The sequence below is a fragment of the Hyposmocoma kahamanoa genome, unplaced genomic scaffold, assembly GCF_003589595.1.
Source record: "Hyposmocoma kahamanoa isolate Upper Pololo Valley unplaced genomic scaffold, ASM358959v1 78, whole genome shotgun sequence".
In the NCBI taxonomy this organism is placed as follows: Eukaryota; Metazoa; Arthropoda; class Insecta; order Lepidoptera; family Cosmopterigidae; genus Hyposmocoma; species Hyposmocoma kahamanoa.
This window is the reverse complement of record NW_020653945.1, coordinates 476561-502728: the sequence shown is the minus strand read 5'-3', so window position 1 is coordinate 502728 and position 26168 is coordinate 476561. Positions and strand designations below refer to the sequence as shown.

Sequence of the window (26168 nt, the reverse complement as noted above, 5' to 3'; positions counted from 1 at the left end):
ATGACGATGGCATTAATAACCTCTATTTTAATAGATTATCTCTTAAATTTAAACTATACACTCCTTGTCAACATCATTATTATATTTATGAATATGTATAAACGTCAGCGTTATATACTTATTAAATGCCGTGAATAAATGTCTTTATACTATAAACAATTAGTACCCATTATATAGAAGAACAGAGTCATCGTCCCCTGACGATCCGTAACCACCTGTGGTAATATTTACCACGTGGATCATCACTGACGTATTTTATGTCGTTTCACGTGCAGTTATTGTATTGTAAGGTATGGTCAAGAATATAATGCACTACGGCGATATATAACACTGTAAGCAAATTTTTGTAAGCTCGTGATATTGACGACGAGGTTTATTTTCGATAATGTTTTTTGCGAGTTCGTTAATGTCAAACATAATGTTCTTCATTCATAATGCTGTGCAGTGGAGGTGTTGAGTACCGTTTTAGCTTGTCATATTGATTGCAGATGTGAGATCGCGTAAGGTAAAGATAATATTCACTGACATTCTAAGGGTCGTATTCCAGAAAGTCAGGATTTGAGCAGACTTGAGTATGATTTCAAACACTGAAAATACGACCCTAATGGCAAGAACTTGAGTATGATTTTCATTGCTCACTGCAATACTCAAATCAGGACTTGAGTATTGAGTAGAGTTTTGGAATACGACCCTAAAACTATCAAAACTTAAGTAATAACATAATCACGACGTGACCATGTGGATAGCTCTTATTATTTTAATACAACCACATCATAATTCTAAAGTTTTCATTACTAATACGACCTGATAGTATTTCGATTTGTATCGAGCAGTAGCCACGATGTAAGAAGTCTAAATGAAATCAAGAGCGTCTCTGATTGGAACCAGTCCTTCATTAGGTATAGCCAATGCATCAAACATGCGATCTCGGCCCATCAGACTACCGCTGCCGTGCCGGCTCGAAGGACTAGAGAAATATTGGTAGTACCAATATCCCGCTAAAGACGAATGTAAGTAATAATTTCACAAATGGTACAGAATCTGGAAAAGAAAAACAATGAGCTAATAAAATTGTTTTCGAAATATTAAATTATAATAAGTTTTTATGATGTAAACCAACATAAAATAAAAGAGCAAACGACGAACGGCGATCGGTCATCGCACTCGTATAAGTCATTCGAACAGTGCACCTATTCAGATCCTAAACGATCGCATTATCTACGGTTCTGCCGTATGTTTAGAAAACAATAGTCAGCGAGCACTGTGGCCGGTTTTAAAATAGCTTAGGAGTTAGAAGCGATAAATCTATGCAGCTCTCGACCGAGGCAAGCGCAGCAAGGTACCAGGGCGGCATGGCTCGCATGCGGTCGCGAATTACTTTCACTCGGCTATCCCCGGGCGCTGACCGCGGCCGCGCGGGGTCGTCGCCCGCCGAGCGCGGGAAACGCACGCCGCGCACTCGCACCGGCCGATCCGCGCCGGCCGCGTCCGCGCCGCTCCGCCCGCCATTCAGAAAAGCGCGATGTTTACACAGATGCGCACCGAAACGCGTTCCGTTGCATCACTTCCGTTGCGTTCCGTTTTACGCACGCGTGCCATTTGCATTCACCCCACGACTACGGTTCAATTGACATTACATTAGCGTTATTCGAATTGTGATCACGTCTTAAGCACCGGCTTCTGATACTCTTATTAAATTAATGGTGTATTATAAATAACCACCCACGTTGCGAACTGCTTGAAATAATTGTTGCTAAATTAACGTGGCAATTAATAGTATGCACAAGTTATGACGACCGTCTCTCGACAGACGGCAGACGACCGCGAGCTGTCGCTACGATAACAGATCACGCAATAGGTAGGTAGTCTGTTATCGGCTATTACGATTCTAGTGAACATAATTAAAGTTCTCGCTATAAAAGCCGTAACACGCGTCTGGGATGTAAATTAATAGCGGAACACTTTTACTCATGCATAACTAATGAAGGGGACTTCTTGTCGCTTTTCACGGCGCGCTGTTGGGTTTTTTATGCGATGGTGTAGGTAAATTCTCTGTGCTCGAATCTCTGGATGAGTCGATGACCGATTCTCCAGGGTTGTGCGCGGGCGCAGGCGCGAGCGAGACGGCACGCATCCCACTCATGTGGAAAGCGGTTATGCAACAAACGTATACGCGAAAGTCGTCTAGCGAAGCATGCAACCATTTGAGATTGCAACTCTGTATAAATGAGATGGGCATTGAACGGCTATAAGATTTCGATACGATAGTTAGTATGCGATCAGAGATTGCTTATTCGTTTGCCGAGAAACGGTGTGTCATGGCTAGTTTCTCTATTTCTTCATGTATGCAACTCGACAGTTTTCCGATTAGGATTTCATAGTATTACTCACATGGTGCATCGTAACAGAAACGGTGAGTTAAATAAAAATGAAAGGCAACGTTCTATTCGTTACTTTCAATTTTAAAAGCATTTCCTTGTTAAGTGCTACTTAGTTAGAAGTAACTGCTGTCTACTTGTAAGGGGTATCTTTCGCAACAACCGAGTTACAATACAGCATTGTTAATTCAGTTACCAGAACGCATAGATCTTGGCTCAAATGAGGCATGGTTGTTACGCAATTGTGGCCAATAGATGGCGACACGTAGCCAGCTGCGCACTTCGCCACTTTCCAGCGCCATTTTTGTCCAATCGGCAGCAAAATAATAGGCGGTACGAACGAAACACGCGATTGCGTGCGCAGCTAACATAGTTCACTTAAACCAAATGACCCTTGCGATACAAACATTCGTTTAGAAATCAAAGATTTTTTTTTAATTTTAATTGCTTCCAAAAAGATTATAAATTTCTCCTCGATGGGGAAATTATGATGTTAATAGAGATATTCAATTCATAAATAAAGCCGTTAACAGTTAAAACTTTATTCGTAATAAAAATATCGGACCACATTTCTTCCAAATATTGAAACTAATAAATTTAATTTTTTACGACATTTCGCCGTCTTAACTGATTTCCCCTTGAGTTGTTTACGAAAACAGGCTTTGATAAGATTTGTTTTTTACGCGGAAAAATAACTGCGTCGGCCACCACACAATTACCTGTCCTTATCTACGAAATACCACGAAAGTCATGACTACAGCGCTTATGGTAACTGCAAACAGATTACCTGAAAGTGAATTCAACAAATACTTTGACAAAAAACTTGGATAAGATTATAGACCGTATTGGACTCTGATAAAGCTAAATTTTTTCAAAACGTTATTGATGGTGATGATAAAAAACAAATTCTTCAACTCTGCCCAAAGTTGTGTACTAAAGGTTTAACTGAATCACCGCATCTGGATTACAGCTATATTTGTTCACAATAAATAGATCTGCCTTGTGATGCTGCCCATGAAAAAGTATCTACACAAATTTTTATTGAAAACTTCTCACAAAAATTTTCGTTGAAAACTAAATACAAAGATCCGACAACAAGCACATAGAAAAATTCGTGAGGTCCGCTGGTTCGTTCCGTGGCTTAGTTGGCATAGCGTCCGCCACGGTTTGCTAGGAGACGTCGGTTCGAATCCGGCCGGATCGAAGGAATTTTTTAAGTGTTCGATCTTTGTATTAATAATTGTCAGTATCTCCTCGTTAACTGCAATTCAAGAAATTCATTATAAGAAATATCTGCACATTTCGAAAGACGTGTTCCAAAATTTCAAATTTGGAGAATTATTTTAAAACTGAGTAATAAATACAAGTTTTTTAAGCGCTGTCGGGTTATGGCGTGTGGTGATATTATGTAGCTGATTTCCAAAAAATAAATTGACTTATTATTATTAGGGAACACTAAAGCATTGAAGGAAAGGACGGGTGTCAGTAGAATAACAATACAACTTTATAGAGCGAGAATGAGAAAAGAAAATGAGAAAAGGTCGACTTAGGCGTACCTATCTCAGATATACCTAAAAAAAGACCAGGTCAAAGTATAAACAAGCGCGCATGAATATTGAAAGAAGATGACTAGAATGTCAGGAGTAGTCTCTGCCTACGACTCTATAGACTGGTATACTAGTACTGTAGAGACAAGTATAGGTACTAATTAATTTAAATTTTATTTTGTAATAACCTTAAATACAATTTACATCATTAAAAACAATAATTAAATCGTAATTATACGTAAACACAACCTCAAATACGCATTAAGTATTATATACAATTAACATTCAAAAGAGTACCACGTTTTGGTGATCATAAGTCTTCATTGGAGGTCAGGAACTGAACGTCCGCTTCCCTGTTAAGATTAACAATCGACAGTCAAAAAACAACCATGATTAATTAAGGTTTTAATTGAATAACGCATACCGAAATAACAATTATTGTTATAACAGCAAAAAATTATTCAAGTGGAGTCCCTTAAGTCGAGATTTTCAACAAACATCTGGAAAGAAATCAATCAATGGAAGGAAAAAAGTCGTGTTGAAAAGCGTGCCATCAAAGAAATACATAATCCATTGTAGGATTTAACATTATCTACCTTGCCAGATTATCTCGTTCACTTTACTTGCAATTGGAACAATTTATGGCATTCAGAATCCATAAATTATCAATTCGAGCCTTGAACTCTCCCGAACTTTCTTTCGACGCGTGTATTTTTTTTATTCATTGCAAATGTGCTTTGACCTCCATCTCACCCTATGGAAGGATGATAAGGTCGACGATAGAGCATGCCCACCTAAATAATGCCTATTCACTCTCGCCTTGAAAAGACCCAAGTTATAACGTTCAGGGAACAAGTCTGCAGGCAGGGAATTCCACTCCAAAGCCGTTCGCCATATAAATGTGGAAGCGTAACGCTTCGTGCGAATCTTTGGAATATCCACAACATAGGGGTGGCAGCCAAGCCTACGCCTAGTCCCCTGATGATGGAAAGGGGATGGCGAAATTACAACGTGTAATTCCATCGCACATTCTCCGTGATATATCCTGTAAAATACCGCCAAGCAGATAACTTTACGGCGATGTTCAAGGCTCTGCAGCTTCTGCTCTACAATTCCGAGTCACATAAAAGCCTCTTCGCACGCTTGTCAATTGAATCCAAGGTGGCCAGTTGGTATGTAGCAGAGCCATCCCAAAGGTGGCAGCAGTACTCCATACCCGACCGGATTTGTGCTTGATACAGCTGAAGCAATGTCCTGATGGGAAGTAACGCCTCACCCTGGAAAGGATGCCAAGCTTCCTGGCTGCATTTTTGGTCATGGATTCAATGTATCTGTCGAAGTTCAGATTGGACGACAGGTCCATTCCAAGTAGCTGGAGACGGTCGGCTATCGGTATGGATATATCACGAAAAGTCGGAGTCAGCACAAAAGGACTCCGATTTCTGGAGAATAGACACGCCTGAAAAGATTGGCATCGCCCCAATCGAAGACTGCCTTGAGCGTCAAATCTAAATGGCTAACCATGGACTCTCGACAAGACTGAATTTCCTCTCCTCTGACCCTTGCATTGGTCAAGTACCTATCTACAACTGTACTGTCATCAGCATACGCAAAGGTACCTGGAATTGACATATCATTGATATATAGCAGAAAGAGAGTTGCAGACAGTACGGAACCCCGAGGAACTCTCATCTCTATCTATAGGAAATCTATCGCCATATGTTCGGAAAAGTAACCTTCTAAGACCACTCGGATGGAACGTTCACTCAAGAATTCCGAGATCCAATTGCAAAGTATTAAAACTCTATTGTATTGTATTAAAACTCTCGACGTCTCAACAGAATACCTCAGTCGTGCAAAGGACCCCAACAAACTATTACACTAGAAAAAAAATACGTAACAAAAAACATCAGCAACACTAAGGCAAGGCCGACGGGGCAACGGGTCACGGGCGCATGCAAATGAGCCGGCTCCATTGTCGACAGCCGTCACGATCGATTCCTCATTCAGGGATACCTACATTTGCCAATCAATGGGAGATTAATGACTTTTACTGCTGAAGTAATCGGGGAAATTGAAATTCTGATCTATTGGGGATTTTGGTTTAACATGACAACTGCTAAATCTAGCCATAGAATTAAAATATCGAAATCATAAATGTCTTTTTTCATAGCTAAGAGAAGAATGATTAAGATACTTTACGCGTTGTTCTTTGTAAATAAGATATTTTTTCACTATTTATAGCATTTATTTATGAGCTAAAAGCGGGTCACTGCCGTGATCTAATCTAAATTGTATTTCTAAAGTTTGGACTTCTCGTATCCAGCGTTTTTCTTACCATTCAGTATATTGTCAACAGTCAATTGTACACTGCACTCAATTTTCAGCCTTCTTTTTCTTGGAATCGTTTTCAAATATATGAACACGCGGTGTAGTTGCACTTACTACGTATTTTCATGAATTAAAACAACACTACATGATGGCTATTTCAGACGCTTGAGGTAAACTATCGCAGTGCAATAAAGATGACACGTTGCCTAAAACGGAGTTTGGATGATAAGGTAAAACATAACTATTAATAATATTCAAATACCTAATGACTCACGATCTGATAACGTCACGTTTATACACACGTTGATAATACAGCGCGAATCTTGTGCAATGTTAAACGGCCTCTGAAAAGGAAATTTGTCTAAATATTCCTTTGAGCATTCCCCTTCGAAACTTGTGAAAGGGCAAGCTCTATACCTAAGATAAGTATGTAGGCAGTAGGTTATGATAATTCATTGGGACAACGTACGCGTACGTTTCCGTTGCCAATTTATACATTGTGCCGCATTTTCTGCCAGTCTCGTTGCGTACTAATTCGAACTTTACGTCCATAACGTAAATACTGAAATACAGTTTCGATTAAAATGAAATAAGAAAGAACTTTAAAGGTTCAAGTTGGAAATCCAAACGATTCTACAATCAGGAACTTGGGACCTGGTATTTAAGTCTTATCAATTGAATTAGTAAGCGTCTCGCGGTAGAAATTTCAGAAATAGACATACTATGAATTACGCAGTTACGGCACAACCCGACGTCGTAGACGATCGATTATTCGAAGGACGAAAAACGGCACCCAGGACGAGAACTTCAAAGGTAGTATTCCTACGAACATTTTGGACTAAAGTTTTTTTGTAGTTAACGCACACACTAATCGCCCCGCACTAGGGAAACCGTGTATCGCGAGTGCCATGGACACACACATAGACAACCACAAATTACACCCAAACTCATGAGAGAAATAAATGTAGGCCATACAAATATTTCTCCAGATCCCGGGAATCTCTGCGTAGCAATCCAGGGTGGTAATCGTTCGGCCACGGGGGCATCATCTTCTTATTTAAGAGCCAGACTCTTGTCGGTGTAGCCTTCTCCACTCCTCACAGTTCATAGCCCATTCTTTGACCTCTCTATAGCTGTTCACTTTGATCTTCTTTTTTATTCATTCACTGTACTCCATTCTATCTATCCTCCCCTCAATTATCACTCTCACAAATTCGTCATTACGCAACAAATATTCAAACATTTTCCCCCTTGTCCTCTATTGTATTCAAAAGACTTCTCTCCTCCCCAGCCCTTTCCAAAACTTACTCATTTGATGTCTTTTCAATCCGTTTTCTTTTTTCCATTCGCCTCCAGCACGACATTTCAAATGACTCCAATCTCTCTCTGTCTCTACAGAGACAGTTAAGGTTAAATTAAAGTTAATTGATATATTTCTGCTTTAACGAATAGTTAGTAAATCTTGTATGTTATATTCGGCAGCCAACTTTCTATACAAAGCTATTATTATTAACTATCATTATATGATTGATGGTTATTTCAGTTGCGACTATATAATAAAAGTTGATTGATTTCATGTAATGACCATGCCCTTAAAGGAATGTTGCCAGCTAATAAATTATCACCATGTGTAATATTAAATGTGACCATTGTGAAAATATAATATAGCGGTGGTAGCCCCATAGGAGAACTAGGCTGCTTCTCAATTTAGGCTGCTAACAGATTGACTCCATGTTTGCAGTCGTGGTGTCGGCTCCATGAAGTTGATTACCGACTTCACGCATTAACTGCATGTAGTCGATGTGTTAGCAGCCTAAGAGGTTAACTATTCGAATGACGGCATGTACATATGAATTTAATTTCTGAGTTACACACATTTTCGAATATTTCATAGCAACATGTCTCTCGCTAATGGTGAAGCAAAACAAAGCAAAGAAACTAGCTTGCATGTCGAAGAAGGTTCGTAACCTTTGGAAAACGTGTGACGATCTCCAACCCACATTGGGCCAGCCAGGCAGGCTATGGCCTAAACCCTCTCCTTGGAGGAAACCGTACAGCAGTAACACGTATAATGGGTTGTAAAAACGATTAATAACCACGATATAAGACTGATAATGAACTTTAAAAATAATATGAACTGACGTGCCACTTTAGAAATCATACTACCACGTGTTAATGTCACGTCGTCGTGCGTATTTTTAACGTCACAGAGGCGCTATTTCGTGGTACATGTGTATACAAAAAAATGATTATTCGCACAGTCGTAAAAATAGCCAAAAATAAAGTAGACAATTGACTGTAAAAATAAAAAACAAAATGACAGTGCAGATGATTGATTTGGGAAACCAAACGTTTAACGTTACAAAAACGCTGTATTGTTGTTGTGTTGTAGTAAATATATATACACGTCTAGTATTGTACAACTCCAGATAGATAGACTTCCTAGGTTACTAGGTATGTCAGGGTTAAGCCCGAAACTGAAATCCGACAAGTAATTATATATTTGGTTCCCTACTCTTAAGTTTGAAAACTTAAGATCAAATATCGCACGATGAAACAAATACCATGACTGTAAATTTAAAAAATCGAGATCTTCGCTTACACAAAAATGTATTTAAATTTATTACCGTCCCTTCTTACTTCACATTAGGCTGGTGAAAAGATCACGCAGAATGATGATAGAAAAAAACTTCCGAAGAATTCAAGATATTGTTCGCCCCAAAATATCCTAAATATGTAAGGCCAAAAAACTTGACTGAAAACATCCGACCTACATCGCAATCTCCAGGGCGGGTGCAGATCATCTAGGCTTGTGGGGGCTGGAGGGGCAGGGGAAAGGTTAACGGCCGCCGGTGACACAGAGCCGCGTGCGTTGAACGCGCGGCCTAGAATGACCTCCAGTACGGGGTGGTATTGAAAGTGTGGTGATTTCTAAACGCACATTTATGAAGATTAATTTTAAAATAAAACATTTAGCGAAAATTTGCAGAACAAAATAAGATTTCTTTTTAATTTGCCACTATACTGTTTCTGCATCCGAGCAGTAATTTGAGCATGGTAAGGGTGCTGGTGAAATTACAGACGCAACAACTGTTATGGGTAGACTTGTCGTCAGGGTGACGCAGTGGCAGTGGTCTTCAGATTTTTGCGATTTAAAGCTCTGAGTGGCACAACGTCTATTATTGATGTTTAGCATACCACGAGATGACAACTCATTCGCCTCTTTACTTGATATCATTACAAAAGGTTATAATTAGGCCAGTTTTCTGGTTCCCACAAGGGGAGAATACACATACATACACCTAGCTTGGTTTAGACTTTAGACTCACACAAATAGTTAAATTCTAAAAATATTGAAGTAGATGTCTCTAAGCAGTAGTAACTCTATGCGGTGACATAAACCACATAAGAGGTGTTGCTAAACAATTTATTACCAAATGCAGATCTAAAAAGTGTCAGATAGTACAACAAAAACTTAAAAGTTTATTTTTAGTACATTTATTACATTTTGTAAAAAGTCATGGAACAAAAGTTGTTGTTTCTGATGTTGGTAATATAGTTCAGCGAGGTTATCAGTATTTTACAAATAACCCTGAATATTTCAACAAAATCTTATTTATTTTGAGAAACAAACATAATTTATGGTTCACAGTGCTGAAAGTATGTATGTATCTGAAACAATGGTTCTTTCACATAAAATTGTAGTAAAAGTCCCATACCATAATATGGAAAATTATGAAGTACTAGCTGGCGCCCGTGCCTTATCGTCGTATTCCAGAACTCTACTCAATGATCAAGTCAGTATTTGAGCAGACTTGAGTATGATTTGTAGCACTGAAATTACGACCCTAATGGCAAGAACTTGAGTATGATTTTTCAGTGCTCACTGCAATACTCATGCCCTGACTTCAGTATGTAGTAGAGTTCTGGAATAAGACCCTTAGTTTGCCTAGAATAATTACTTTGAGTAGCCTACTGTACCACACAATTTTATTTGTTTTATTTATTTTTTTCAAAAGACAAACATGAATTTTTAGATCCCTTACTTAAGAAACGATTGGTTCCTATACACAAAGTTCCATCCTCTTTAAGATTTATTTTTATGACAAAAAGTAGCCTATGTCCTTCTCCTACATCCTGTCTATACCAAAATTTGTTCAGCAGATTTGGCATGAAAACGTAACAAACAGATTTACTTTCACATTTATAATATTATTTATTGTTTGATTTTTACAAATACTAGAACCACTAAGACTCAAAACATTCACTTAGCAGCAGCAGAGATCCATGTGAGAGAGTTTGTCCTGGGAAGTACTGCCACCTTGCCTATTTCTGCTGCCAAGCAGCAATGTTAGCATTACTGCGTTCCAGTTTTGAATGGTATAAGGGTGCTGATGACATTACAGGCGCAGTAGCAGTGCCCCTCAGATATTTGTGATTTAAAGCTTACCATCAGATGCATGACTTGTTCATCCCGTCACTTGATATTATATAAAAAAAAAGCTTACAAAAGTGTCACAACTGCAAGTTTTATATCAATTTTCTTGTTGAGCTTTCCCTCTATCTCTAACTGAATATGTAATAGCAATTATTAGTCCTATGAAACAACATACATTTATTTGCCCTTGGCTATTCTTAGCAACGCCTCTATTTGTTTTTCCTTATCCACTATAGTTAATATATTATTACAAAGTTTATTTACCTAATAAACAAATTTTATTAATCATTCTTATGTTTTTAATGGATTTTACAACTTGATAAGAGTTCAGTCATAACATAAGTGAAAAACAATATATTTATCATAATTATATAATAATCTCAGTACAGAGTACTAAAAAACTGACCTCAAAAGTACATGGAATTAAGTCTATTTACTAAGTTTTATTGAAATATCCCCTAGTTCATCACTATACAGGACTTGATATTGGAGATGTAAAAATCGGTTCTCATTACTGAAAGTATATTGAGAGAAAAACACCTTGAATTGGAAAAATAGCAAAATCAACCATTAAAATAATTGCTCCTTAAGTAACATTTAGGCGCTATTTATAAAAATGTATCTTCAAGCATGAACAGCCAGCCTTAGAGGTGGATGACTTTCTTCAAAATGAAATGGGACCACTATGGAAGTACCCCCTTTCCATTAAAAAAAGAATCATGAAAATCGGTTCACAAATACCGGAGTTATCGCGTAACATACATACAAAAAAAAAGAAGCATACAGTGGAATTGAGAACCTCCTCCTTTTTTGAAGTCGGTTAAAAATATGTAAACTCGAGACTTGCTATACACTATGTCTTACATTAAATGCCGTCTACATTACTTGATCTGATTAATACGTAGTAAATAATACTTATTCACGTGCATTGTACGTCATTCACAGCAACAAAACAATTTACTAACCTGAAAATGCTTACCTTGATATTGAGCGAATCTTTGCTTGTTTTTCTCCTCTAATTCTCTTTTTTCCTTCGCTTTTCGTCTCTGTTTTTCTTCTTCTCTGCGTCTGACTAGCTCCCCCTGGCCCACTGCAGCGATATTAGCATTCCCTAACGAAACTTCGTACTGCTGAATATTTTCGTACATCGGCGCATTTCGTACGGGAATTTTAGCCTTTTTAGAATACAAAACTTTCAAAGGATTAAAACTAGAACTACAGGCACTGACTTCGGACTCGGAAGTTGATGAATCTGAATTGTTTTTGCCGGACATATCGATATAATCGCAGACCGCAAAACCATAACAAAAAAGTGAGGTTAGGAGTATTTCAGGATGAAATGTCAAAACATTGGGTACACGTTTCGTTTTATGCAAAGACATCTCGAAGTAAACTAACTATGATTTATTTTCCAGAAATCATGTTATAATATGTGTATATTTAACTATTTGGCTTTGATAAATAAAGGTACGTAACTGTACAGTAATACTTTTATTCTTATTTGTTAATGCGGAAATATAAGTAATTAAAGTTTAAAAAATATATATGTTGAATCATGGGTGAATATAATTGCATCAAATTATACTTTAGACAGGTTCTTTATCGACATTGCAATCACAATGATCTCGTGTTAGAATGTTGAAGGTTCTTCCTCTAACTTTGTAACAACACTCTTATTAAGTATTATGAGCGTAACGAAACGCAATATCTATTTTTGGCTTTTGTTTGAGGCGCAATTTTTAATGAATAATTTAACAATTCAAATTATCTTTATTATTAATGCGGACGTTAACGTTGTATCTACAGTACAATTAATATCCTAAGCTAGCCATCGTAGTTGCGCCAGCGCGTATGGCCTGCAATATGCAAGAGGAAGTAATGGCTCAAGGTTGACCTGCACTCTGCCTATAAATCTTTCAAGGGACATTTTATGCAGGAAAATTTATACATGGACCGTTATTACGTATCAGAGCAAATACAGAGACGGTTATTTATTTTCTAGTAACAGAAATCTTTTTAAAACAAAACACAAATATAGACTTTAGTTACGCTAGTAGACAATAGATGGCGTCACTTGTTTGATTATTAAAATGACTTTTGCATGAAGAACGTTTAAGAAATAAACTAAAGGTATTTACTTTGTTCTATTCATAATTAATGTTAAAGTGATGATTAAGGGTAATTACACAAACAAAACAATGTGTATGTTATTATTTAACTATTATTCAATGTATAACAACGTTGTCTAGAAAATAGCGTGTAGAAAAACAATATGAAAGTGTACAAGGAAGCGTTTTAGAAAACAAAAGTCTTTCTTTTTGCGTAATTATAGTGAAAGACACGCATTGTATGCTTTAGTTGGCGATGGCAACATTCTCGTGTCATTGTCTTCCGTGCATTGTCACTTTTTGCGCTTGCGCTTGCATACGATGAAGTTTTTAGTTACGCTATAGTATTTTAATTATTGGCTGTCGTATAGAGCGTAATTAATATTTGGACTGTTGACAAATTAGCTTTCTATTTGAAATGCAAATGATGTTTTAATTGATTGATGCTCATATGACAATGAGAAAGTAGAAGGAAAACGTTGTCTAATGAGACTATAATATCAGTATACAGAATTAAATGGAGCCCAAATGTTGAGCCGTAGTAAGCTTGTATGAAAATATCTATGTAATAAGAAATACTTCGTTCCGAAAATCGTTCATCGAGTTACAGACAGACATACCTAACTAAAACAATTAGTAATAAACATTGTGTTCAAAACCATAATACTCGCCCAAATACAGTTGCCAATACGTGTCATCATAACTTTGCACGTTTATCAATTTCGCCTCAGCCGCTTTAAAGTGATCTCTGTCTGTTGCATTGCAAATGTAAATGTATAATAAATATATAATATAATAAATACGTGTAATAAATAAAAATATGAAGCTTTGGATCTATGAGCGGCAAAAGCAGACATACAAATGGTCAAAAAAAGACGGTCAAAATAGATTTATTTTTTAATTCATTTAAGGGGCAATGTATACGCTTCTATAACAAGATTCCGGTTGATATACAAAATTTGCCTTTCACGAGGTTTAAAACTATAGTGAAACAAAAACTTTATACTAAAGGTTATTATACAACTTCTGCGTACTTGGATGACAAAAATCCGTGGTAGTACCCGTTTAGCTCATAGAGGTAGTCTCGATCTCTGATGTTTCAAATAAAAAAAAATATTGTAAATGTTATTTACAAAGAGCAACCCCTAGAGTTTCTTGCTCATTCTTCTCAGGGGAATCTGCCTTACGAATGAGCGGTAGAGTTTAACCATTGTGACGATTTCAAGTGTTATAATGCTTACCTATGAAATAAAGATTATTTTGAATTTGAATTTGAACTTTCGAGGTCGGTTCTTTTTTATAAAAAAGTTATCTTTGGACAGATTTCAACAGGTTACTTAATCTGGAATGCATTGCCGGCCGTAGGGCTAAAATTGATAAGCTCTTTTATTTCCCTTATTTAAATCATCGTCAACCCATTTATACGTCCCGCTGCCGGGTACGAGTCTCAAGGCAAGGGTTTAGGCCATTATCCGCCACGATGGTCTAACGTGGGTTGGGGACGCGTATTCCGAAGATTGTTAACTTTATTCGACGTACAGGTTTCATCACGATAATTTCCTTCACCGAAAGCTCATAGTAAATTTCGAACGAAATTTCGCACGTAAATTCCGATAACCTGCGAGGTTCGAATTCGAACCCACGGCTTTCCATTATTTTAAGTTTCAAAATTTCAAAATCCGACACAGTTGATTAATACTGCTACTACTTAAAGTAGATGGTCTCACCTGGATACTTAATGTGTTAGCAAATTATGAAAATCAGCAGGGATCATTTTAAACAAGCGTAGACGCCGTCAACACTGTAGGCGCAAGCTCACGTTCTCAATGATGCAACGCCGTCGATTCTATCCACACGTGAGTCTGAGCCCGTACAATCACGTTTTGTAGATCACTTTGTTTTAACTTGCAAGGTCAAACATTTCGCATTGTGTTTGATAATATTGATATTTGAGCAGATAGGCGTGTTTTTATGAGACGGGACTATAGGGAATAGACCTAGAACCTTGTTTACAAACCACCTTTATTATCTATTACGTATGAAAGAAAACAACGAATACATGCATTTAAAATTTAAGTTCAAGAATGCAATCAATGCACTATTTCATAATTATTACGCGTTATCTCAGTTACTGTCGCTTTTCAGTTGCCAAATAATTGTTCTAAAATCTCTTACTAGATGTCACCAGAGGCGCTGATGCCAAAAAAAATCATTACAAATATCTATAGCAAAAACACATAAGAGAATTTCGACAAGTCGATAACTTGACCTGAAGATGAATTGGTTAAAGCAGCGCTACGGTACAGCGTGGTCATGGGTTCAAGTCCCATCGGGTTTGAAGATATTTTTCTGTGTGCGATCTTTATATTACTAATCAATCGCAATAAAATAATTGTAATTATTCCAAGTTTTAAAATTAATTCAGGGCTTAGCTCTGATGCCTTAAATATTCGTCAAAATACCCGAGTCCTAATTGTAAGTACGCACGTGTTTAATTTTCAGTGAGCGTGCACAGTGGGCGAGGCGACGCTGGACGGCTGCCTCTATGCTGTATCGGCGGTTCGACATTCACCGGGACGTAGCCAGGTGACCTCGGCGCAGAACTGACGCCTTTATAGAAAAATACCTCCTCCTTACATATGTCTGTATACGTTCCACTACGCTCTGGACGCCCATTTTTTCACCAATAACCCAATATACATGTGCTTATTCAACTGCTGAACCGATTTTCTTGATCTCCGTCTCGAGAGTCTCCAAATTGTGCGCAACACCTTCAGACAATTATACCACTGAGCCGTTTGCGTTGCTACCGTAGGGCCTAAAAAGTATTTTTAAAACGTGGAAGCCTACTCTCCCTTTTTTCGCAGGTCGCTGTTGAAGAGGAACGGAGCGAGAGGCGTGAGGTAACCTGGCCGAGGGCGCCAAGCAACACCGTCATGTGTTCCACAGCAACTAAGTACCAACCGTGCGAATAGCGCAACAAGCAACGAAGAATGTACCCTCCGTCCAAAACGCTGCCAAATATTTGTAACGAATTTACTAGTGTAGAAGTAGAGACAGTGTGTTTGTGAGTCGGTGATTGTGATTGTGGATAGTGGCGCCTCGTGGCGGAGACAAGGTGGCGGGGACGCATGCGCCGCACTCAACGGCGCTGGCGATGCCATTTATTGAAGACGAATGGTGGTCCGCCGAGAATGAGGGCAGGATGGTCGACCTCTCCAATTGTGTTCAGGTGACTATTTGTCATAGCCATGATAAATATATCGAAATTACGCAACAAGTTGTGTTTGAGGAAAAATCTATCAATGAGCAACATATACGCTGTTATGGGCACACGTAAACGACTTGTAACAAAGAATAGACTTTATAATGGGTAAATAAGTAAACATTTAACTAAAATTAAAAACATTACGTCACTATTCGGCATAGGCCTCTTCTAAGGATGCTTTGGGATTAGGTCCAACATCCTGACCTAACTAACACTGGTTGGGAACAAAGGTTTGTGAACCATCTACTTCATGCAGTTTTCTCCAAATGTTCCCCCCATCGTTGACAAACAGCGCACCTACTTACACTTTAAAAATATTAACAGTCGCAATTTATTTCGATTCCAGGACGCGGTAGCAGCGGCAGGCGGGCAAACAGCTGCTCTGCAACAAATGGCGTCCTCACTGGGCGAGCTGTCGCAGGCCGAGCTGTCAAACATCGTTGGCGGGCTCTCGCTGGAGACCGACGCGGAGGCCGCGGACCCCGACGACATACTCAAACAGCTCGGGGAGACCGCCTTTGACAATTTTGAGACTTTTTTTACGGACCTCACTAACGCCACCGCGTCTAATGTTCCACCAATTGAAATTAAGGTGAGTTCCCATGTATTTCTGATGCCTAAGCAATTGTGATATGCAGAGTGATTTTAAAAGTGGAGCAGTATGGGGAAATCTGAAACCATGGAAGGTACAAGGAAACTCTCTCAGGATCCATTAACTCTTTTTTGTGAAAACAATTTTGGCCTAGTTAAATTTTTGGTCTTTGATTAGTGCTAATCGACTCAGTTTTATCCTTAAACTGAGTCGATCAGCACAAAAAAAATTTGATCAATTTTATTCATTTTTATGGGCAACTCACGCTTGACCAAAAAATTTACTATACCAAAATTGTTTTCAGAAAAAAAGAGTTAATGGTTCAGACAGTTTCCTTGCATCGTCTATGGTTTCGGATTTCCCCATATGGTCCCATTTAAAAAAACACTGTAACAAAAAACACAAATGTAATAATATTTTGCTTATCGGTGGATTCGTCCGTTGTCGGGTGGCTTATACAGCGGCTGTCATGGTGTCCGTATCTCTGATGTCCCGGGTTCGATCCCCGGCCGGATCAGTGTAGTATAGGTACTAACTTTTCTATACTGTCTCGGATCTGGGCTTTTGTGAAATCGTCGTTGTTTCCGATTTCCATAACACAAATGCTTTAGCTACTTACTTTGGGATCAGGGCAACCTATGTGATGTTGTATAATATTCATTATCTCAATATACGTATACTGCAGATATGAATCTCAATAGATATTATATAGGTCAATGACTACATAATATGCTATCGTGGAGGGGCCTTGTCATATTAGTATCCTTTTAACTGGGTTTTTATCAATAATCTAGAAGGTGAGACTAATTTGCGGATAACGTCAAAATATTGGAAATAAAAACATCACTCAACTTTTGAAATTTAAGAATATATAATTCTATACAATGTATTTGTTTCCTAGTAAATATGAATTGCTTAAGTAATACATATTTAGATTCAAATACATATTTAAAGCTTTGTTTCCAATTCCAGCAAGAAGAAAACAATAACGTATCATCGCCAGCGTCTGGGAGTCAAATGCAAGGCTACAGTTACCAGACAAGCAGCCAACTTTTGCAAAACAACGGCCAGCAACGATTGCAGCAATTACTAAGATCCGGCACTAACGCCATCAACAATGCCGTGGCAAATAATATAAATAACGGAAGATACAATATCGCTTCCGCAAATCCTTTACTCGCGGAAAAATTAGCAGCGACATCTAGCTGCATAAAGCAAGAACCGATTAGTTCGGATTACAATGGAACGAGTATGAACTATGGCAACGCTTCACCGATGCAGAGAGTGCCGAGTGGGAAGCCGCAGGTGCATGATGCTGGTGGAGGTAAAGGTAAATTCCTTTATTCCTTATCCTTAAGAGCAAGTATTAATTTTTGCGCCACCTAGTGTCGAGTAGCGGAACTAGGTAATATATTAGCAAACTAAAATTCGTAAGGCTGTCTTAGTACATTATACTACCACTAGAGGTCGCAGAGCAAATTAATTCTATTTAGTTTAAAGAAATGTTGCTAGATGTCACTATTAGTGTTTCGTTTTTAAAATGCATCGATGCACCATGGCCCGTCTTATGCAGTTTTCTCCACGATCACAATCCACTTTCAATTTCCGCTCGAGGAAGTGTCAGCGATTTTCCTTTCGCGTTTGGCCGCTTTTACCTCGTAAAGCGCTTAGCCGCCAGTGAGAAAGTTAGTATTAATATCTTGTATATTACAGATACCATTATTATGAGTCATAAAATCACACTCGCTGATGAGGTTTTCTACAAGTCGTCGCAGGCTTAGGTTGAGAAACTACTGACAGTTAAGCTCTATTACTTTATATTAGAAGCAAAGGCATGGGTATACTAATTACCTCCTTAATAAATCACATCCAAGAAAACTTCACGCAGTCTATACTTAGATAATTGATTCCTAAGAACTAAATTATACTTTATTTCGACCAATCATTTCTACCTTTATTAGTGTGTTTTCTTATAAAGATTATCACCCTATAAATGAACTTACCGAACTTTCCTAACAGTAGAATCACGTACACTTGTTGTGTGACGGCGTCTTTAGTTCTTTCTGAACAACAATGATAGATGATATCATAAAAGAAATAAGTGATCTATTGTAAATGTGCACTTTTTTGAACGTTTTTTTTGAAATGAACGTTATTTATTTTATACGTTTCATATGTATATTAATTGTTCTATTTATATTACCTGATCTACGGATAAGTTATAAATGAACTGCATTCAAGGTGACACTATTGTTATGTTTAAGCATACTAAATTGATATTTGGTATTCAAAAATAATATTTGATCCTCTTTATGAATTGGTGATATTTACAACCAGTATATCTTTTGATATTGATCTCCTAATAAATTTTGGTTGTTTGGTTGCACCCTCTGTTCAATAGGTTAGGTAAGTATATGAAAATGGAGTGACCGGCGAGTGCGAGAAACCAATTTGCTTGCATTTCTGAACCTGTTTTCAGGTCAAATTATATTATAATTAATATAATATTAGTATAAAAATATCTACATTTTATTTTTAATGCTCATTTGCTTAGTTTTGAAGTCCAACATCAAAGTTATCAAATCAAAATTAATTTATACAAATCAAACATTTTTTGCGTAGCTCTGGATAGATTTAAATATCCATCCGTTTAATTTGTTTTTATGTCTCAGAGAAAGAGGATCAATCACTAAAAAAGATGACCGTTTAGATTTTATGCCCGATGCTTTCGCAAATTTCAAATGAACATTTCAATACATGCCTTATACAATTATACGACCATATTCACTACATACGTTCAAATAGAAACTTTGAATTTCGTCGAGTAATACTGGCATAATAATTCCAATTTAAGTGTACACAAATCGGTGTCGGAGGCGCCCCCTCACGGGCGGAAGCGAAAGCTGCATTTCTATGCACTTTCCCTGCATCTAGTCGACGGATGCCGCGGTCGGCGCGGGCTCAGCATCATCGATCACGATCGCCGATCTGATGCTATTATACGTAATCACTCTGGCCTGTTTCGGCTTTAGCCTATTTCACCGATTCTCTATTATACCTTAGATATCTCGCATAAAGATTTATATTATCTGCATAGTACCTAGTTTGTTTCTTTAGAGGCATTGTGTAAAGAAACTATATGTTACGGGAGTTTGGGTTCCGACGGGAACAAAATACATAATGTTGCACCAACATTGCTACTTTAGGTACTATTCATTACAGATCGAACACACAGAAAAAATTTCGTCGACCCGGTGGGACTTGAACCCACGGCCATGCTGCACCGTAGCTTTGCTCTTACCAACTGAGCTACAGTTATAGATCTTTGTACTGGCTTTTCGGCATTCGTCACCGCTAGTGACGACATCTAGTGAGACATTTTTGAATAACCTCCTCACCGCTGCCGATACCTTTACAGGTATCGGCTACGATCAAATGTATTTATTGAGATTTTTTGGGAAATTCTTTGTATTCATAATCGTAACAAAAGTAGTAATTTCACAATAATCTCAATAAATACTATTAATTAATTTACTTAATCAAACCGTACGTAAATAGTGTAGGTAGTCTACACTAAAATACGCTTCTTCCAAGGAGCGACAAAGATACGGAACAACCTTCCCATTAGAAGATCGGTAGCAACACGTGATTTCGCTCAATCCCTTATCTCCCAACACCGAGCACCATAAGCGAGATAAATTAAAAAGCTAATGTTGTTGCCAAAAAATCCATAAAGAGCGTGTCGAATACGCACTTGATAGGGTTTCGTAGTCGTTCGTCGCAACTTCTCCTAGGTAGCATATCGACTGTGAACTGGCAACCGGTACTATCTCAATTTCGACAACTTTACAGGATGAAGAAAAAACTTGTCTGCGTCATTTATACAGTATCAGGTTTATTAAATAAAAATACGTAGTTTTTAAATATTTTTATTACACATGTTATTAAAAGCAATGGAATTTCTTGCAACGCTGCGGAGTACGAAATAGTATAAATGGTATTAAAGAGTGAAATCTTTAGGAAATTGAGATAATACCCGTTGCCAGTTCACAGTCACAGAATTAAATAGTAAATTAAATGCCATTTTACCAATAAAATAATTTTTAGAACTATTTGAATCCATTGTAATAATTATTGCAAATGCTGACGAAGCTATAAGGGTTCCTTTTACTCTTATACGGAACCCTAAAAACAGATTACTTAAACAAATACTTAAAAGTTCACAGACAAACGCCGCCATTAGAGTTCTTCCTTCGGACGTTCCCCAAGGAGCTAAATCGGCCCTGGAGCGTGGAGGAAACCTTTTTCAAACATTTGACGCAAAGTGAACAAGTGTCATCATTTTTTGGCTCTTAGCGGTGCATTTAATGAAAGTTTCTAGATGTCTATAAAAAAAGGTAGAGCAAAAAATACTACGCCTCTTGAGGATAAAGGTAGTTATGTCCTTTCTATGATTGGGTATATTCTTTACTTTTCGATAGTTTTGGCTTTTTATCACGTTCTTTGACTTAATATTTAACCCCACCGCTAAGCACGGGTCTGCCTTACGAGTCGAAACGCCTTTCTACATTGAAATCCATTACGCGGGTCTTATGCCAACGATAATTTTCTCTATTTCAACTTGGCTATTTCTCGTCGTACAACTGCTTTTGTGTCATCAATTTCAATTTAATATGAAAACAACCTTATTAACTAACTTCCGCTCGGGACTCCGAGAAAAAACACCCAAGTTCAAGTATATGCTTAACCTAGGTATCTACACCAAGTTTCTCTCAAACCTGTTTAGTCATCTGCATGACTAAGAAACTTCTCTACGCGTTTACAAAGTATCCAAATGTGCATTTTATGACACGAGAGGGTTTACTGGAATAAATAACAAATTTAAAAAAGCTGACCAACCTTTGATTTTTATTCCACATTTCCATTTGGATCTTGAGTAAGTTGTGATTGCACAAGACACATTGTGGTGAATGTGGTACGACTTTTTAAAGCCATTTCTTGACCATTCACATTACTTATAACTTTTAACAGCAGTAGAGCTCCTTGTGTAAAACTTCGTCCAGGGAAGTACTGCCACCTTGCCTATTTCTGCCGCCAAGCAGTAATGTCAGCATTACTGTGTTCCGGTTTTGAAGGGTAAGGGTGCTGGTGAAATTACAATCTCACGGGACTTGTCAACTTTTTTTATTTATTTATTTGTACATAACAACTTAACACTAACATTACAGACAAACCTAATTCAGTAGAGAAGGCAGATAAATAAACAATTCAAGAAACATAACAGTACATGCAAGGCAACCCTTATGCATTCACTCGGAGTGCAATGAAATAAGTCAATTGTGTCAGCTACGCTCGAGCCGGCAGTTGAGTCTGCGCGCGCGGTGTCGCTCGCAGCGGGCGGCCGCCGCCCTCGCCCCGTGTACTTGTCAGGAGTGTACATCTTTACTTGCCCCAATACTGCTTGCCCAATAGCAATTCAAAAATATACGTAACTAGCGCCAGGTCCCGCCTAACTTCTAGTTTATTGTACTCCGCTATACCTAGGACGAACAACGTTGGGTACATTATGGTTAGTGACAGATCTTTGCGATTTAAAGCTCTGAGTGATATTACAACTGTTACGAATAGCTTACAATCAGGCAGAGACTAGATATTTTATTTTTTTTAAACTTGTATTTCTTGAGTAACGTTTGTTGCATTCCCAATAAACATACAATTAAAAGCGTTTTCAATAAAAATGGACTAATTTAGATATCAGCAATAGCGAACAGGAACAGGAAAAAAGCTAGCACAAACTTATAAACAATACTTCAAATCATGAGTTTATTTCCTAATAAATGTTTGTTTATTTAAAAGAACTGTGAAATCTAAATATGTCAGTATGTCAAGGGTCGCAGAGTGCCTGGCTGTGATTTGACGTCACTGCGACCGCCGCGGTCACCACCAGTGCACTGCATGCATGTAGCCTTTAAAAATAGTTGCTTTTTTGGAAATCTATATCGGAAACTAGAACACAAATAAGCAAAAGTCATATGGTCTATATAAACGTATATTTATAACTTCACTCTTGGCAACAATCGTACTGTCCAATTGAGGACGATGAAGTTAACTTACGCAGGTGTTGTTTTTATCACAAACTTGCAAATGTTGGCGTTCAATCGTGTTTGTGTTGCATTCTCTGGTTGTGCGCATTAAAAAGTTTTTAATTTAGTTCATTTATCAATGAAATATGGCATAATTTAGACGGCTGAATGCGCTCATCGGGTACAACTATAAGTTTTGTTGTCTTTTTTTCGCTTTGTATCCAATAACTGTGTAACAGCATCTAGGCCACGTCTGATTATCCCTTTCAAGATAGTGATTGTAATGAGAAAAACATATTATTACGATAATTTACTTAAATGTAAAATTACTCAGACCGAGGACTTTCGGAGTCGAGGTTCGTAATTTTCGTACCACCCGTGAAACATACAACGTTTTTCATAACACTTGCATGTAAATAGTATGATTACAAACAGGCTTACTTGATTATAATGCTTCGAATAAAACCCGCGGGTGATTTTTCTTCTCGTTACGGCCTTGTTCGAGTAACGAGAAGCGCTCTCGCTTCTCGTTACTATTTACGTGCAAGTGTGATGAAAAACATATTAAAAATTCATAGTCGAGAAAAAGTGGTATATTATAAAATGTTATGACCTCCCAGGCAACTACCGCATGCTCCACCAATCAAGATTCACAAATTACGTCCTTGCAAAATGAAGCTACTTAATAATCAAACTCAAGTACATTAATAACGATTCTATATATGTAGTTATTTTAATTTATGACAGAAGTTACTTTGGCTATTGAAACTATCATTTGCGGGTCCCATAAGGACCTGTAAATAGCCGAAAACGTTAATTTGTTTATTTATTAACGTAAATCAATTTCAACAAGAACTCGACATATTAAGCCTGATATTTTAAAACTAACATTGATTGCGCTATCGTCGACTAAAAGGATGTAACTCTTTTTATTTTCCTGTAACGCGGCGCGTAACTCACGCCCGCTTCGTATCAGTTACAACTATTTACATGAATAACTCGTTCAGTGCACAATTTCTTTGAAATAAATCAAATCACCGTCACCACTGACCTCGTAACTCCGACAACAGCAGGTTTCGTGTTGTTGATTTATTCTTGTTGTGCACACACAACAAGAGAGCTGGAGTTGTGTGCAATATAGCCAGGGTTGTGTGATTTTCTGCATCCAATTTATGTACACATACTATGTTTTAGCTGTAGTTTTCCCGAAGAGGGTATCTTGGCTGTACGATCACACTTGCTTGAAGATCACGTAGCTCATGTTGTTCACAACAGAGCATGTGTTGTTTACAACATGGATCGTGCATCCGCAATCCCTGCGCGCACCGTGCGCGAACGTCATTGCGTCTCAGTCACAGTATATGATTTAAATTCGGTAACACTGCCTTTTCACTGCTTAATTCTTATTCAGATAGCTGCAGATCAGATAGCCACGTTGATAAGCACCAGCTAGAGAGGGAGTATTCTGTAGTTTCAAATATTTAATATCGTGTACTGCTCCGTCCCTGCATTGGACACAAAATTACAGTAAACTTTACATAGAAAAAGATAAATCCCCAAATAGTATTAAGAGTGCACAAAAATAGTCCAACTACTGTTTACCAACACTCTACCGCGTCGGCGCAGCGGCGCAGCCCTGACCTCGTTTTCACTGCGCGGTTGCGCGGGCGCAACCGCCGGTCGTGTGTGCGTACACATGATATACGCTTATGTTATGTCACACGAGATGGAGCATGCTTCGCGTTGAAAGGGATATTGCTCTACTTTGTTTTTCTTGTGCAGATTACTACAGATCATTATTAGATGTCTCGGTACGAACCAATAGCTGTTCTTCTAGACCGGATGTCGTAACAAATAATTTAAGAAATATTACTTTGAAACATCAAATAAACATTATAAAAATGTAAGCGTTTACAAAATAACTATACTGCCTAACTAATTGCTAATTACAACACCTATAATACCCTATGCACAGTATACATCCTCATAAGACGTCTTAGAAATCCATCGCGAATCTTCCTTCCTTTCCATTGAACCAACAAATCAACTCGTACTTGGAAGGCGTGTTCCGCAGAGAACACACCGCTGAGTTGCGCAAGATTTGCCTTGAGAATTTGTTAGCGAGCCATCGCACCACACCGCCGATGCCGCTACTCCAACCGGCGGCGCGGCGACTGGCGCAAGCGCATCGACAGATTCTTACGGATAAATACTTCCTCGCTGTAAAATTTGGGATTTCGTTAATTCTAATTAAACTGGCAACGTTATCGTCAAAATCATGGTGTACACCTTAAATTATTCAATTTTCGTCTTCACTATGTTATTTGCAACTAAATAACACATATTTTACAACAAATAAATGAGTAAACAAATAATTTCCTTTCCACATCTCGCTGTCGTCTGACAATCTTCAACCCGTGTGTTTGTTGATTTAGTCATAATGCGTGCACCGACCCACTTACTGCTTCAATGTTACGCGTTACTGTCGTATCCAATTACTTGCTATTATTTAGAATTGTTAAAATTATCATAAAATTGTTTTAGTTTGTTATCTAATTCATTCTAATGGTGGTAAAGATGCAAAACCCCCAGGGAAGAAATAAACTTTTTTTCGACAAGTTGGGACATGAACTTTTCTAAATTGATTCTCATCTGGGTGCTCTGGGTAATGCCCTGGAGTGAAACCCATTGCTCTGGTACTCATAATACAGGGAATCATCAACTTGAGACCGGGCTGTTGGTATGGTTGTCAAGTGTCATTATTATTCCTTGCAGTCTTCTATCCATTTTGAGATGTTTTAAATAACCAATATGTAGTATGGTGATGTATATTATAATACCAAGTCATGTTCAGCGACACATTTGTCAATAGCAGGCCACTCAGAGCTTTAAATCGTAAAGATCTGAGGGGCACTGCCGCAGTGGCCCGTCACCCTGAAACATATGTAAATTAACAAGTCCCAAGTGTCTGTAATTTCATCAGCACTCTTACCCTTCAAAACCGGATCGCAGTAATAATCACATTACCGTTTCTCAGCAGAAATCAGTCACGTGGCAGTACTTTTCTGAATGAACTCTTCCACAAAGAGTATTTTATTTAAAAAAATACAAACGGTATAACAAGTTGTGATCTTTGATCCAATATGAATAAGGTATTTTTGTGTTGCGTTATTTAAACCGGCAAGACAGTCTGCGGTTTCTTGGACTCTCACTAGCATAGTAGCCTAGTGTGTGACAGAACGGTTTTTAAATTGAAAGGTAGACGGTTCTAATTTCTGTGGCGATTTATGCCTATGAATTTCAAAGTTACAAACATTTGTAAATTCTCTTTCTAACGTTGAAAGAAGACGTGACACAAACGTTATAGAACGCGTGATATCCCCAAACCACATTGAGCCTGCCTGGCGTAATACAGGCCTAAAT

The 26168-nt window shown here is 38.0% G+C and overlaps 2 protein-coding genes across 3 annotated transcripts in view; one reads left to right on the top strand and one right to left on the bottom strand.

Annotated features, from left to right (window-relative positions):
* The window catches only part of LOC113232783 (U7 snRNA-associated Sm-like protein LSm11), a 65011-nt gene extending 52886 nt beyond the window's left edge, over positions 1-12125 (bottom strand). Inside the window, exon 1 of the mRNA XM_026467575.1 lies at positions 11674-12125. Within this exon, the coding sequence (XP_026323360.1) occupies positions 11674-12076 (403 nt within the window). The 5' untranslated portion in view covers positions 12077-12125. The remainder of the gene's footprint in view (positions 1-11673) is intronic.
* The window catches only part of LOC113232782 (ecdysone-induced protein 74EF), a 320596-nt gene that overhangs the window by 129280 nt on the left and 165148 nt on the right, over positions 1-26168 (top strand). The window contains exons 4-7 of one of the 2 annotated variants that reach the window (XM_026467573.1): positions 15305-15388; positions 15670-16034; positions 16417-16662; positions 17635-17986. In XM_026467573.1, the coding sequence (XP_026323358.1) occupies positions 15960-16034; positions 16417-16662; positions 17635-17986 (673 nt within the window). In that variant the 5' untranslated portion in view covers positions 15305-15388; positions 15670-15959. Of the gene's footprint in view, positions 1-15304; positions 15389-15669; positions 16035-16416; positions 16663-17634; positions 17993-26168 lie in introns of both variants that reach the window. The other variant, XM_026467572.1, reaches the window with a different exon arrangement.